Genomic DNA, 13,242 nt, shown 5'->3' on the forward strand with positions numbered 1-13,242 from the left:
TTTGTGGTCAGATACTGCGATGAAAAGCTCCTATCTGATAACATTGACGCTGGTCTATCCGGAGCTTTTAAAAAAACGGCAGTAGCTCGGTCCCATGGGTGCCTGATAGCACAAAGTTTCCTGTATGAGTCTTATCGTGAAATTGCAGTGATAGAGAATCACAGGGTAGTTGGGGGGCAACTGCTTTACCAGGATCAAGTTGCCTTAAGAGAACCCTTTCTGACAGACTGGGCTTCATTGGCCGAATGGCCTTTCCTCACTCTATACGTTTTCTGAACCACATAATGTTCTTTTTTTTAAATTTGCATGTGGTATATGGGCGTCGCTGACAGGACCACATTTATTGCCCACCCCTAGCTGTCCTGAGAAGGAGCTGTTGAGCTTCGTCCTTGAAGTGCTGCAGCCCATGTGCTGATGGTCTTGGAAAATGTGAGTGGAAAAGCCATAAAAAAGCCCATGACATTTTCAGTTTTATAAATAGGGTCAGACAGTACAAAGGTAAAGAAGCAATGATGAATTTATACAAAGTATTAGTCAGGCGAGTTATTGAGGGGGTCTCAATTTAAAATTATCACTGAGAGTGAGGAGAGAGAGCGACAGAAATGTCTTTATAGAGAGTTGGCAGCATGGAATGCTTTGCTGCAGGGAGTGGTCGAGGCAGAAAGCATTGTGCCTTTTGAAGTTGAATAAACATTTGAAACAGAGGAAGGTACAAAGTGATGGGGAGAGAATGGGACAGTGGGGTTAATTTTGGAGTGCTCTGACAAAGAGCCAGCACAGACGTGATGGGTTAAAGGGCCTCACTGTGCTGTAAACATCTACGGTCGAGGTATTCTTATTTTACCTTTCTTGTGTTAACTAATGCTGGAAAAGTTGTGACAACATAAAGCATTATCATTTAAAAAGTGTAAAATATCAAAACATTGCTTGGATTAATGGAGAGACCAAATTATGCTTCGGGTATCTTGCATTTTGATGGAATTGTTATTGCTCCATGTAGTCCAGTAGAAAAGAATTACACTGCTGTTTCTACATTTGTGCTGTAATGAAAAAACATGATTTACTTGTATCCACTGCAATTAAGAAACATTTATTTTGTAAATAACCAACACACTTGGGAAAGGTACAGTGTAGCTGAAATCTCTCAAACATGATAATAGAGCCATTGATTTTTTTTCAACAGAAATAAGTTCCAGTATTTCTCCCTTGGTCAGTTTTCACGAGACTTTTGTATACCACAATTTAGGAACTCGCACAAAATAATGTTTTGCGTACACTTACTGAGCCAACGCTCGTCTTTAAAACACTTTTTGAAAAAATAGTTAACAGAACATTTTAAGCACATATGCCACTATACACATCTGTGCATACGTTAGTTAAATGGTCTTCCCTTTAACATACAAACCACTTAAATATAATATTACTGGGCAAGTAAACAAACCTTCAACAAGGTATCACAGCTTGTACCAACTAGTAATTATTTACAATGACCAAAAAAATGTCACCTGTTAAATAATTCCTTAATAAATATTTAATTAAGGTATTGGTTGCAATGCAAATAGTGCCTAATTTTACAAGAGGAACCATATAAAAAATACATGCAGATGTTTAGATTTTTTTTCCACAGTCCAATGCGTTACAGCCACTCTTTAAGTAACAGGAACAGTACGGCTTTTCTATCCATTGCAATAAAACATAACTAGCTCATAATGCAATACGAAGAAGGCTTTCACTTTAATCACGGGAATCATTCAAAGCCGATAGCTCTTTGAATTGAGATGATTCCTTAAGAAAAATGACTACTCTCACCAGTGTTTAACAAAGACACTACAGGAAAGTGTTGGTAACACACTATTTTAACAGTCATTTGAAGGTTCCTGACTGTTGTGTTCCTACATATAAGCTGTATCCAAAACTACGAGGATCAACAAGTAAAAGTTACACATAGTTTTTCTATCAATATGGATCTAGTAATAAATACAAAAACAATTTCCTTTAGCAACTCAAAAGGATTGTACAGGGTTATATTTAGTACACCATTGGGAGGTGAGGTTGGGGGGGGGGCGGTGAGATTGCAGCACTGTTGTATTGGACACTTTAATTCATTACTTAACAATGTAGAAACAGCTTGGCACAAAGCCTGTACCTCATGATTAAAGGCATACGTTATAATTTTTAATAGTTTTGAAATACAGCCTGTGTAAGCTTACAAAAAAAAATGCTGTCTATATTACTTAAAAAAACATTTTCTTTAAAAGGCATGATATTAATATGCTAAGGCTACAATAGGTATAAAAATCTATGATATAAATTGTGATCAGTAATCAATTACTGTTCATTTTACATTCTGTGAGAAAAAAATTCTATTATTTGTAATGCATGTGGTGCATATTTGTATGCATTTGAATATATTTTGCATGTAATTTCTATAAAAGCTACATGGCTTTACCATCTAAATGATCACCTTGGAAGGTAGCTTTGTAACTAACTAAAACTGTGACTGATTGTTAACCAAGTAATCATTGCAACCTCAATAACATTTTTACACACACAATTTTACATAACTCTTTATAACAGTTGGGTATGTAAATACTGTCTAGAGCTTTAATCAGGAAATAAATTCTAAATTGGTCATTACTGAATACGGCAGTACAGCGAAAGCGATCTGAAAATATATAAATTGCTCGATACATGAATGACATGTTCAAAATGGGCGAAAATGCATTCACAGTTTATTGAAATAGCAATGTAGCAAATACTTTTTTCACAAGGCTCAGGCTTTGCCTGTGTGCTTTTGATTAGTGTAATGTAAAAATATCATATTCATGCAAACATGTTTAAATATCAGTAACTTTTCAATTAATAAACAACTGAATGGCACATTTAAAACTGCTCAATCTATTATGGGTAAGTACTGGTTTAGAATGGATTGTCTTTCAGCAGGCTTCTTAATAAGGGTTCATTCTTTATAAGCTCTGGTGGGCGAAGTTCCCTTGTAGAAGATATTTCTTGTGCTTTCTGGGCTGTTGCCTCTTTCAGGTATTAAAATGATGTTAGCTTTCCGCCTGAGGGTTGAGTCCCGACTGGAGGACACCGAGTGCGTCTCAGAAGCGGCTTCACTCCCTTCCACTGGCGTTACCCTTATGGTGGTGATTCCGTGGTGATGGTGCTCACTACTGTCAGGGTTGGTTTTCTTTCTATCAGACGAAGCATAGCTATCCTTTAATGACTCACTGCTTTCAGAGTCCCTGTTCAGATCATTTAACTCAAATGCTTGGCGAATGCTGCCCTTCTCATGGGACTTCCATTTCCATGATCCACTTCCTTCACTGCCCGATGGTACTTGCACAAGGGGTCTGTTGTTCTCTGGGTGAGCCTCCACCCTGACAATATTAGTAGGCTCATGGTCTGTTAGAGCTTTGTACCTTATAGATCCTGTGCAGGTTACTGTACTACCATCTGTACTTTTCTGGCTGCTCTGTAACATTCCTTGCTGTTTGGACATAGCAATAACCTGCATAATTCTTGGTTGGGTGCTTGCCCTACCAACTCCACTCTTCTCAGCTACTTTGAGCCACTTTGATCTAGCTGAACTGGCTTTAGGAGAAGTATTTATGTTCTCTTGTGTTTCTTCAGGTATATGGACAAGCTGTGACGAGCCTGGACGTGACTGCATGGAGACTCTTGCTCCTCCAATGATGCTACTGGTACTGCTAGCCCCAGGAATAGTACCAGCTTGAATTTTCAGATACTGGGTGAGTTGTGCTTGCTGGTCTCCATTAAGACCCACGCCTGCTGGTTCTGAACTGGATCTCATCTCCATGCACTTTGGTGGTGAATGACCAGTTTCTGTCTCCATCACTTGCAGGGACAGTTTCCGATTTTCGTTCTTGGACTTCCATTGAGACAAGAGCTGTTTAGAACGGGCAGAGTCCATAGAAGCATGAATCGTTGCATTCCTTCTGGCCGCCTCATCCAACGACGGTGTGTTGACACGCGGCAACGTGTTGCTAAAGGTTACCATGTTCTCCTTTGCCATTGGGCTGCGAGGAGTAATGATCTCGACGTCAGCACTGGTTCTCTTTAAGTTTGTAAGGGAGCTAGATTCTCTGTGGTTTCGGTTCAGGATACTCTCAGAATGGTGCGATGAAAGCCCATCGATGCTGCTGCCAGTTTTTCCTTGGAGTTGCCTGCTGCTTTCCTGGCTGATGTCCGTCAGTGACCTCAAAGGCTCTCTGTGATGGGTCGGGTGGGTTATGCCATCATCACTAGGCTGGAAATTACTCACAGCATAAAGACCCTACGTATAGAACACAACATATCGTGGAATCAAAATACATGTTAAAGATCATTTATTTCACAGAATCATACAGCATAGGAGGAGTCCATTCAGCCCATTGTGCCTGTGCCAGGCAACAGTGACTACACCTCAAAAGTACTTCATTGGCTGTAAAATGCTTTGGGACGTCCTAAGGTCGTGAAAGGCGCTATATAAATGCAAGTCTTTCTTTTTTCTTTTCTTTCTATCCGATTAGTCGCACTCACTTGTTCTTTCCCCATAGCCCTGCAAATTTCTCCTTTCCAAGTGTATAGCCAATTCCCTTTTCAAAGTTACTAATGAATCTGCTTCCATCACCCTTCTTTCAGGCAGTGCATTCCAGATCAGAACAACGTGCTTCGTAAATTCTTCTATCTTGTAAAACAGTTTTAATTTAAAAGTTGTTTGCAGGTTACTTCTTAATTGCATTGTTTTTTCAAGTTAATTTTTCTTCGTGTCATTCCTTTTGAAAGAAGATCACTTTTATATTTTTATGAAATTGATGCCTGTCCAGTCAATCCTGCCTCTCTCCTGCTATGTCTGGGCCAGCAGATGCATTAGTGATCCTGCTTTGTCTCACTGTACCACGTGGTGCCTGGGAAATTAGGTCAGGCTTGTGTGTTAAATTGGAATATGTACTTAAGATACAAATCCAGATAAAGGTTTAAGTATTTTTATGAGGGTGAAGTTCATGTGCTAAGTAGATTGTCTCCACTTCTGATCAAGTGTCTTTCAGCTACATCAGAAAAGTATATGTAGACATGTAGTTGTGATTTGAAGCATTTCAGGTTTTAACTTCCAGAGTTTAAAACATTAATGTTGGCGAATATTATAGGGCATTTTGAAAGTCTACTGGGTTAAAAATTTGATAGCCCCCGAAAATGGGCACGGGGATCGCGGTACAATGTTTGCAGCATTCAGCCCAGTCCTGAACGCGCTGCTGAATGGCAGAACGCTCAGCTGGAGGGTGGGGGGGGATGCAATTTGTGCGAGGCTAGCTCCAATTAAAGCTAGCCTCCACTTCTTAAAGGCAGTCTGCACCTCTTAAAGGGGAGGTGCATTCTGCCTGCAGCAGCACATGCAACTGGTTGTGGAGGCAAGGCTCAGCATGAGGAAGAGTGAATAATGGCTCAACAGGCCAGAGAAAGGGCTCCAAGGTTCTCGGACATAGCACTAGCGGCCTTAGTGCAGGGGGTGGAATGGAGGATACAGGTGCTCTATCCATAGGGGGCCAGGAGGCCATCCAGACACACACTGCGAAGGCAGTGGGAGCAGATAACTGACATGAACAATGCCAGTAGTCTTGCTCTGAAGAGATGAATGCAGTGCCGAAATAAGTTCAATGACCTCACACAAGTAGTCAAGATCTACAAATGTATCTTCAAAAGCCTTCTCCCACCAACTGCACCACTAGCCTCACACACTGCTCAATGCACCACACCCTCATCACTAACCTACCAACAATTACTATCAATCACAAATCAAACCTTACATTCATAGCTTCACCACAACCTCACATACTTATCACTGCTCCAAACCTCACACCCACATCTCACGCCGTGCCCACACTGCCAGCTATTCAACCATGACAGGCACATCACCCAAACACATTGCACCACACTCACTGACACACCACCCAAACACATTGCACCACACTCACTGACACACATCACCCAAACACATTGCACCACACTCACTGACACACTTCACCCAAACACATTGCACCACACTCACTGACACACTTCACCCAAACACATTGCACCACACTCACTGACAAACATCACCCAAACACATTGCACCACACTCACTGACACACACATCACCCAAACGTATTGCACCACACTCACTGACACACTTCACCCAAACACAATGCATCACATTCACTGACACATTTCACCCAAACACATTGCACCACACTCACTGACAAACATCACCCAAACACATTGCACCACACTCACTGACACACACATCACCCGAACATATTGCACCACACTCACTGACACACTTCACCCAAACACAATGCATCACATTCACTGACACACATCACCCAAACACATTGCACCACACTCACTGACACACATCACCCAAACACATTGCACCACACTCACCGACATGCTTCACCCAAACACATTGCACCACACTCACTGACACACACATCCCCCAAACGCATTGCACCACACTCACGGACACACTTCCCTCTCTCTTGCAGGGCAAGGTGGCTCATAACCACTGGAAGCAGCAGCTAACCGACGGGGGAAGGGCAAGCCTGTATGTCCTGACCCAGCTGGAGGAGATCGTGCTCTACATTATTGGCGGGGTCATCACTAAGGCCATGGCAATCAGCGAGGCTGAAACCATTGAAGAAGACATTATGCTCATACCTAATCCTGCTTCTCACATCCCACTTCCCCCTCATCCCAAAATCTCTTCGCACTTACAAGCAGCTGATGGTGTAAGCATGCAGGTGTTGCTTCCTCCGCCCACCCCATCCTCTCGTCACAACCCTACCCTTGTGCCTTACTCCTTTCGGATACCCAAGAACTCCAACCTGCCCGGCCAGTGGAGGAAGAGCAAGAGGAGAGTGGTGGAGAAGAGACACCTCACTCCATCTCACAATCACAGCCACCAGCTCAGATACTGGCACTGCGCGTACTTTATAGAGGCGGGATCTGCACATAGTGAGTCATCGGACACGAGTGGCCTGCAGTCAGGGCAGGGGGAAAGGGTAGCGAAGGTGACAGCTCCCCGGAGGGTGAGGTCGCACACAGGTTCGGCTGCACAAGACTCAGATGAGGACTTCGATGGGGCAGCCGACAGAAGAAGGGTGATGAGCATGCACACAGAAATGCTTGGTGCATTGGCAGGCCTGCCAGAGAGCCTGTTGTCACTGTCAGGGAGCATGAAGGAGTCCGGCACCAACCTTGCATAGGGCTTAGCGTAGAGCTTGTAGCCCATGATTTCTAGGGTGGAGGAGATGGGAAACTCCATTAATACACTTGTGGACCCAACCATGATGCAGCGTCTGAATGTTTGTTTTATGGTGGCTTTCATTTCAGCGTTGTGGCCAAGAGGGTGCTGTAACATTCCATGAGAGAGGAAGGGTCTGGTGAGGAAGTGTTGAGCAACAGGGATCTGGGGTTTCATTCAGGGGAACGGGAGCCTGATGGTGCCTGGACAGCCCGTCCACAATGTGGATGTGTAGGCTACCTCCTCCCTTCTTCCTCCTCCTCCTTCCTCACCTCCTCCTCTTCCCCCTCCTTCTCTTCCTCCACCTCCTCCTCCTCCTCCTCATGTTCCTCCTCCTCCTCCTCATGTTCCTCCTCCTCCTCCTCATGTTCCTCCTCCTCATCCCCCTCCTGACATTGTCAAAGAACCCTTGGAGACAAGGGCTGTGCCCTCATGATGGCCAAGTTGTCGAGGATGCAGCAGCCAACTTGGGACACCCGCTCGGCCGTGTACTGGAGGGCTCCTCCGGAGTGGTCAAGGCAGCGGAACCGTTGCTTCAGCACCCCGATGGTCTGCCTGATGACGTTCCTCATGGCAGCATGGCTGTCATTATATGATTGCTGGCCACATGTGGTGGGGTTGCAGAGGGGAGTCATCAGCCAGGTGTAGAGCGGATAGCCCTTGTCATCGAGCAGCCACCCTCGGGCTGGAAGATTGCTGGCACCGCTGACTAGTGCGGGATAGACGCATCATGACTGCTGCAAGGATAGGGGGCATTCACCATCATGATGTGCTGGGTGTAGTCGTACCCCAACTGCACAATAAGTGAGTGATACCCTTTGCGGTTACGGTAAATCTCACCATTGAGATGCGGCGCCTGCAAAGCCACATGTGTGCAGTCGATGGCACCCTGCACCATGGAGGAGCCCGATATCCTGGCAAAGCCACGTGTGCACTGCTCTTGCTTCTCTCTGTTTAGAAAAAACACAATGCAGTCCCCTCTCCTAGCGTACCTGTGACCTCCCGGATGCAGTGATGGACAATGAACTGCCAGATGTTTCTATGTCACCTGTTCCAGCCTGAAAGGATCTGCTGGCAAAAAAATTCAGAGCCATGGTCACCTTGAGGACCACTGGCAGAGCCATCGTCGTCCTGCTCTGAGGCGGCAGATCTGGTGCCAAAAGGTGGCAGAGTTCTGTGACCACCTCTTTGGTGAAGTGGAGCCGCCGAACACACTGCTCCTGGCTTAGGTACAGGTAGGAACATAAGAACATAAGAAATAGGAGCAGGAGTAGGCCATTCGGCCCTTCGAGCTTGCTCTGTCATTCAATGAGATCATGGCTGATCTTCTGCCTCAACTCCATTCACCGGCCCTATCGCCATATCCCTTGATGCCCTTACTAGTCAGAAATCTATCGACTTCTGTTTTGAATATACCCAATGACTGAGCCTCCACAGCCCTCTGGGGTAGAGAATTCCAAAGATTCGCCACCCTCTGTGTGAAGAAATTTCTTCTCATCTCAGTCCTGAATGGCCTACCCTTTATCTTGAGGCTGTGGCACCTGTTCTACACTCTCCAGCTAAGGGAAACATTCTCCCAGCATCCACCCTATTATTTTGTATGCTTCAATGAGATCCCCTCTCATTCTTCTGAATTCAAGAGAATACAGACCTAGTTTACTCAATCTCTTCTCATACGACAGTCCCGCCATCCCAGGAATGAGTCTGGTGAACCTTCGTTGCACTCCCTCTATGGCAAGTATATCCTTCCTTAGGTAAGGAGACCAAAATTGTACATAGTACTCCAGGTGTGGCCTCACCAAGGCCCTATATAATTGGAGTAAGAAGTGCTCCCTGAAGACCCTAGGTGGGTAAGGCCTCCTGCCGAGAGCCCTTCTACCCTCTTCCTCCTCCTCCCTCTGTGGGCAGCTCATCTTCTTTGCTGCCTCTGCTCCATCTCCCTGTCACGCTGCAGCGCAAGGGGGACAGCAACTAGAGCCCACATGACTGGGAACAAGTGGCGTACTCAGAGGCCTTATAGTAGCAGCCAATGCCTTCACAATGTCCAGCAGCACTCCCTGCACACTTTACCAACTTTTCAAATCTCTTCCAGCAACCCAGTACTCCTACAAACTGCAAGAGCCAGTAGATAGCAATAAGCAACTAACCTGCAAGTTTGGATGGATCCCTTTAAGTAGTGCTGGTGGGGGCTTCCTTGTGCAGCTGACCGCACATTCAGCTGTGCGTGGTCAGGAGAGGGCGTTGAATGGAGTGGTGAGGTTGAAAATGGCAGGTTATGCGTCAAATCAGCATTACACACTGACTGACGTCATGATCTCCCTGCTCTGCATACTACCATCGCACGCATGCACCGCCCGAGCTATCACTCCTCACATGATGGCATTCAGCATGGGCCACGCCGGAAGTGGGCGGAAGGAAGGCAGATGCCATTTTTCCTTCAAAACTAGCCATAACTACCAGCACTACGCAAAGTATAGCAACTGCTTTCAGTGCACCCTGACTTTCTCTTACTTTTCTCTGAATCACTTGCTCAAATAGTAGGCCAGAAAGCATGATGGATTTTACTGCAGCTTTTCTAACAGTAGCACTGCACCTAAAGGGCAGCTCTGTCTCTTCAAAGAGGAGTGTGGTAGAGCTCGACTAACTAGCATATGAAATGTCAATTTATTCTAGGGTAGGATACTGTAACACACAGCAGACTGTCAGACTGAAGTGTCAAATACCTTGCTAAAGCATTAATGAGTCACTCAAACAAATTACACATCCCCTAAAATGATGTTTGTGTGCCTGTAAGTTAGAACAAAGGCTACATTTATCCATCTCTATTTATTAGCAAATAAAATGTTAGCCATAACTTATCAAATTAAGAATCCTGTCACAATATTGGCATGTAGTCCTTGCGAGTACAATTGGATGCCTAAACATGTTAATCTTTATTTAAAAGGCATTAACTCAAATGGCCTACAGTACAGCTGGTTTAAATAAATTCAGTTCCTAGACATGGAGGGATAATATCCTAACTCCACCCTCCCAGCAGGCAGTCTTGCCTACAAATGCACGTGTCAGAAATTTGGCCACATGCTATTGATAATTTTCCAACCATATAAATGAATGGTTGGGAATTTGTGCCAATCCTAAAATGGCAATCACAAATAGGAATCCTGGACAATCTTCTCTTTTCCTAACCCTAAAAGTTGATGCCTGTTTTAGGGGCCTTCTACTTTGCCTATCAGAGAGCAATGAACTCATCACTGGACAAGGGCTCTGAGCCTTTGATCTTCCTGTTTGATCTGGCTCAGGGGCCCTACACATTCATCTGGATTTTCTGTGGCGGGTTCTTCCAATCTACTGCCATAACTTCACCGGGAGATTATAGACCATCAGAGAAACAGCATAAATGGCTAGACATGAGCCATTTCTCCAGGATTTCCTCCACTTCCAGGGGGGAGATCGAGAACCATCACCAACCCCACCCACCCCCTCCCCACCCTGCCTCCAATGGTGCCTTTACCCACTGAGCCATCGCGAACCAAAATTCATTACTTTTGAAGGGAGCTCACTTGACATTCTATTCCCAGCATCTTTTGTTGTGCTTACTCAAATATACTTGACTGAGATTTCTGTGCGAGTTCTACACCGGGAGAAACAACCATTTGTCCGAGAGGTTTGTTGTGCTCATGCCAAAGTCATGGCAGGAAATTGTGAGAAACCCACAGAAATTCAGAGCAACTATCTACTAAACATTTTGAAGAAAAACATTAATCTTCACAGATACACTGGCAATTTTTCAAGACAAATTAGGAGGACAACTGAATGATTTAAACATATATAGGAAAGATTTCCTCCTCTGTGGTTTAGGTGTGGCAAGATCATAAACTCATTCTTTATGCAGGGCTTATGGGGTTAGAGATTGTGCTGGTATATAATTCTGCTGCTGCTCCTGGCCCACAGCGTCTCATGGATGCCCAGTTTTGAGCGTAGTTTCGTTACACATAACACACAGTAAATTTTGTCCAATAGTGTAATAATTTATCTGTTAGATGCAAAAGGTTATTCTCTTAATATTACACGTAATTAATTCAAAGATGATAGTACATTGTCATTCCCTAAAAGAGTTGATTATAACAAAAATTTCTGTTTTGTTGTTTATTTTAACAATTTTCAGTGCTTATTTTAACTATTTTCATAAAATTCACAGTTAATTTCTGATTTTCTTTAAAAAAATCAAAATCAAATGGTTTCACCCCTAATTAGTGGGTTTCAGTGTTACCTGACAGACAGAATGAACGCTAACTCAATATTGCTGTTGAGAAAGTTAAAATAACATTTCTGCTTTAGAAAAAGCATTATTATCACAAGTTTAACATACAATAAGTATATAAACCAGGCAAACATGGAACTGAGGTTTTTAATCTTTTGGCCTTATTATGTATTATTGAACAACAACTTCAAAATGTTTCATTGGGAGGGACGGGATTACTGCTTTCAATTTAAATCCAATGAGTACACAACATCAGGAACATAAGAACATAAGAATGTAAGAAATAGGAGCAGGAGTAGGCCATTTGGCCCCTCGAGCCTGCTCCGCCATTCAATAAGGTCATGGCTGATCATCAACCTCAACTCCACTTTCCCGCCCGATCTCCATATCACTTGATTCCTCTAGAGTCTAAAAATCTATCTATCTCAGCCCTGAATATACTCAAAGGGCAGGATTTTCATTGGGCGGGGGGAGGCGGGATTGGAGGCGTGTGGGGGGTTAAAATCGCGAAATCGGGGGGCACGAACCCATCGCACCCCCAACCCGCCTCCATGCCAGTTTCAAAGGAGGCGGATACCCGACCTGTGCTGGGAGCCGCCTCCCCGAGGCAGGAAGGGGATTCGTGCCAATTAACTGCCTGTTAACAGATAGTTTTTAGCCTAATCCCTATTTTTATCCCTGAAGTGTGGGATTCCCGACGGCTCCAAACCACGCCAAGTTAGCGAGGCGGACCGTCGGGCTGAAGGACTTGGAGGGTTCGAAATGTCCGGTGTTCAGGTGAGTGATGGGTGCATGAGTGCAGAGGTAAGTGTGTTTGGTGTGTGTAAAGTGTTTAAAGAAGTTTAATTACCTTTACAGCCTTCCTTCCTTCAGGTCTCGGGTGTCCCTCATCTCACCGGCACAGAAAGCAGAATGCTCGCGAGCTGTCAAAAGTTGCAGCATTCAGCTTTCTGTTCTGGAGAGATCTCTAAATCAGCCTGAGAGGAGGAATTAACGTTGTGTACAGATTGTCAGTGTTTGACAGCTTCAAAGAGCTGTCAAACGCTGATATTTCATCTGTCAAAAGCTCTTGACAGATGAAATGTCAATCTGTGACGTCACCTGTTGCCGGGCGGCCCTTAATTGGCCTGCTGAGCCCGCTGGGCGGGCTCAACAAGATCAATCAAGTGAAAATCGAATGGGTTGGCCACAACTCGATGGATGCAGGACTACAACCCCAAAAGTTGTAGTCCTGCTTCCTACACGCCTCCAGTATCAAAATCCAGCCCAAAGGCTCAGCATTCACAGCCCTCTGGGGGAGAGAATTCCAAAGGTTCACAACCCTCTGAGTGAAGAAATTCTTCCTCATCTCAGTCTTAAATGGCCTACCCCTTATCCTGAGACTATGCCCCCTAGTTCTAGACACTCCAGCCAGAGGAAACAACCTCTCAGCATCTACCCTGTCAATCCCCTTCAGAATCTTGAATGTTTCAATGAGATCACCTCTCATTCTTCTAAACTCCAGATAGTATAGGCCCATTCTACACAATCTTTCATCATAGGACAGCCCTCTCATCCCAGGAATCAATCTAGGGAGCCTTTGTTGCACCGCCTCCAAGGCAAGTACAGGAAACTCTCGTTTAAATGGCACCTAAATATCCGGAATTCTCTATTAACCGGCAAAATTCTCACTCCGAAAACAACACCTCAATAACCG

General features: G+C 44.6%; 1 protein-coding gene across 2 annotated transcripts in view; it reads right to left on the minus strand.

The window, feature by feature from the left end:
- Positions 1 to 1,074: 1,074 nt before the first annotated feature.
- The window catches only part of plppr4a (phospholipid phosphatase related 4a), an 89,714-nt gene continuing 77,546 nt past the window's right edge, over positions 1,075 to 13,242 (minus strand). For both annotated transcript variants that reach the window (XM_085983258.1, XM_085983259.1), the window contains one exon: positions 1,075 to 4,300. In XM_085983258.1, coding sequence (XP_085839384.1) covers positions 2,960 to 4,300 — 1,341 coding nt within the window. In that variant the 3' untranslated portion in view covers positions 1,075 to 2,959. The remainder of the gene's footprint in view (positions 4,301 to 13,242) is intronic.

Source organism: Somniosus microcephalus, chromosome 3 (genome assembly GCF_052327205.1).
Source record: "Somniosus microcephalus isolate GS21.2 chromosome 3, FLI_Smic_1.0, whole genome shotgun sequence".
NCBI lineage: Eukaryota > Metazoa > Chordata > Chondrichthyes > Squaliformes > Somniosidae > Somniosus > Somniosus microcephalus.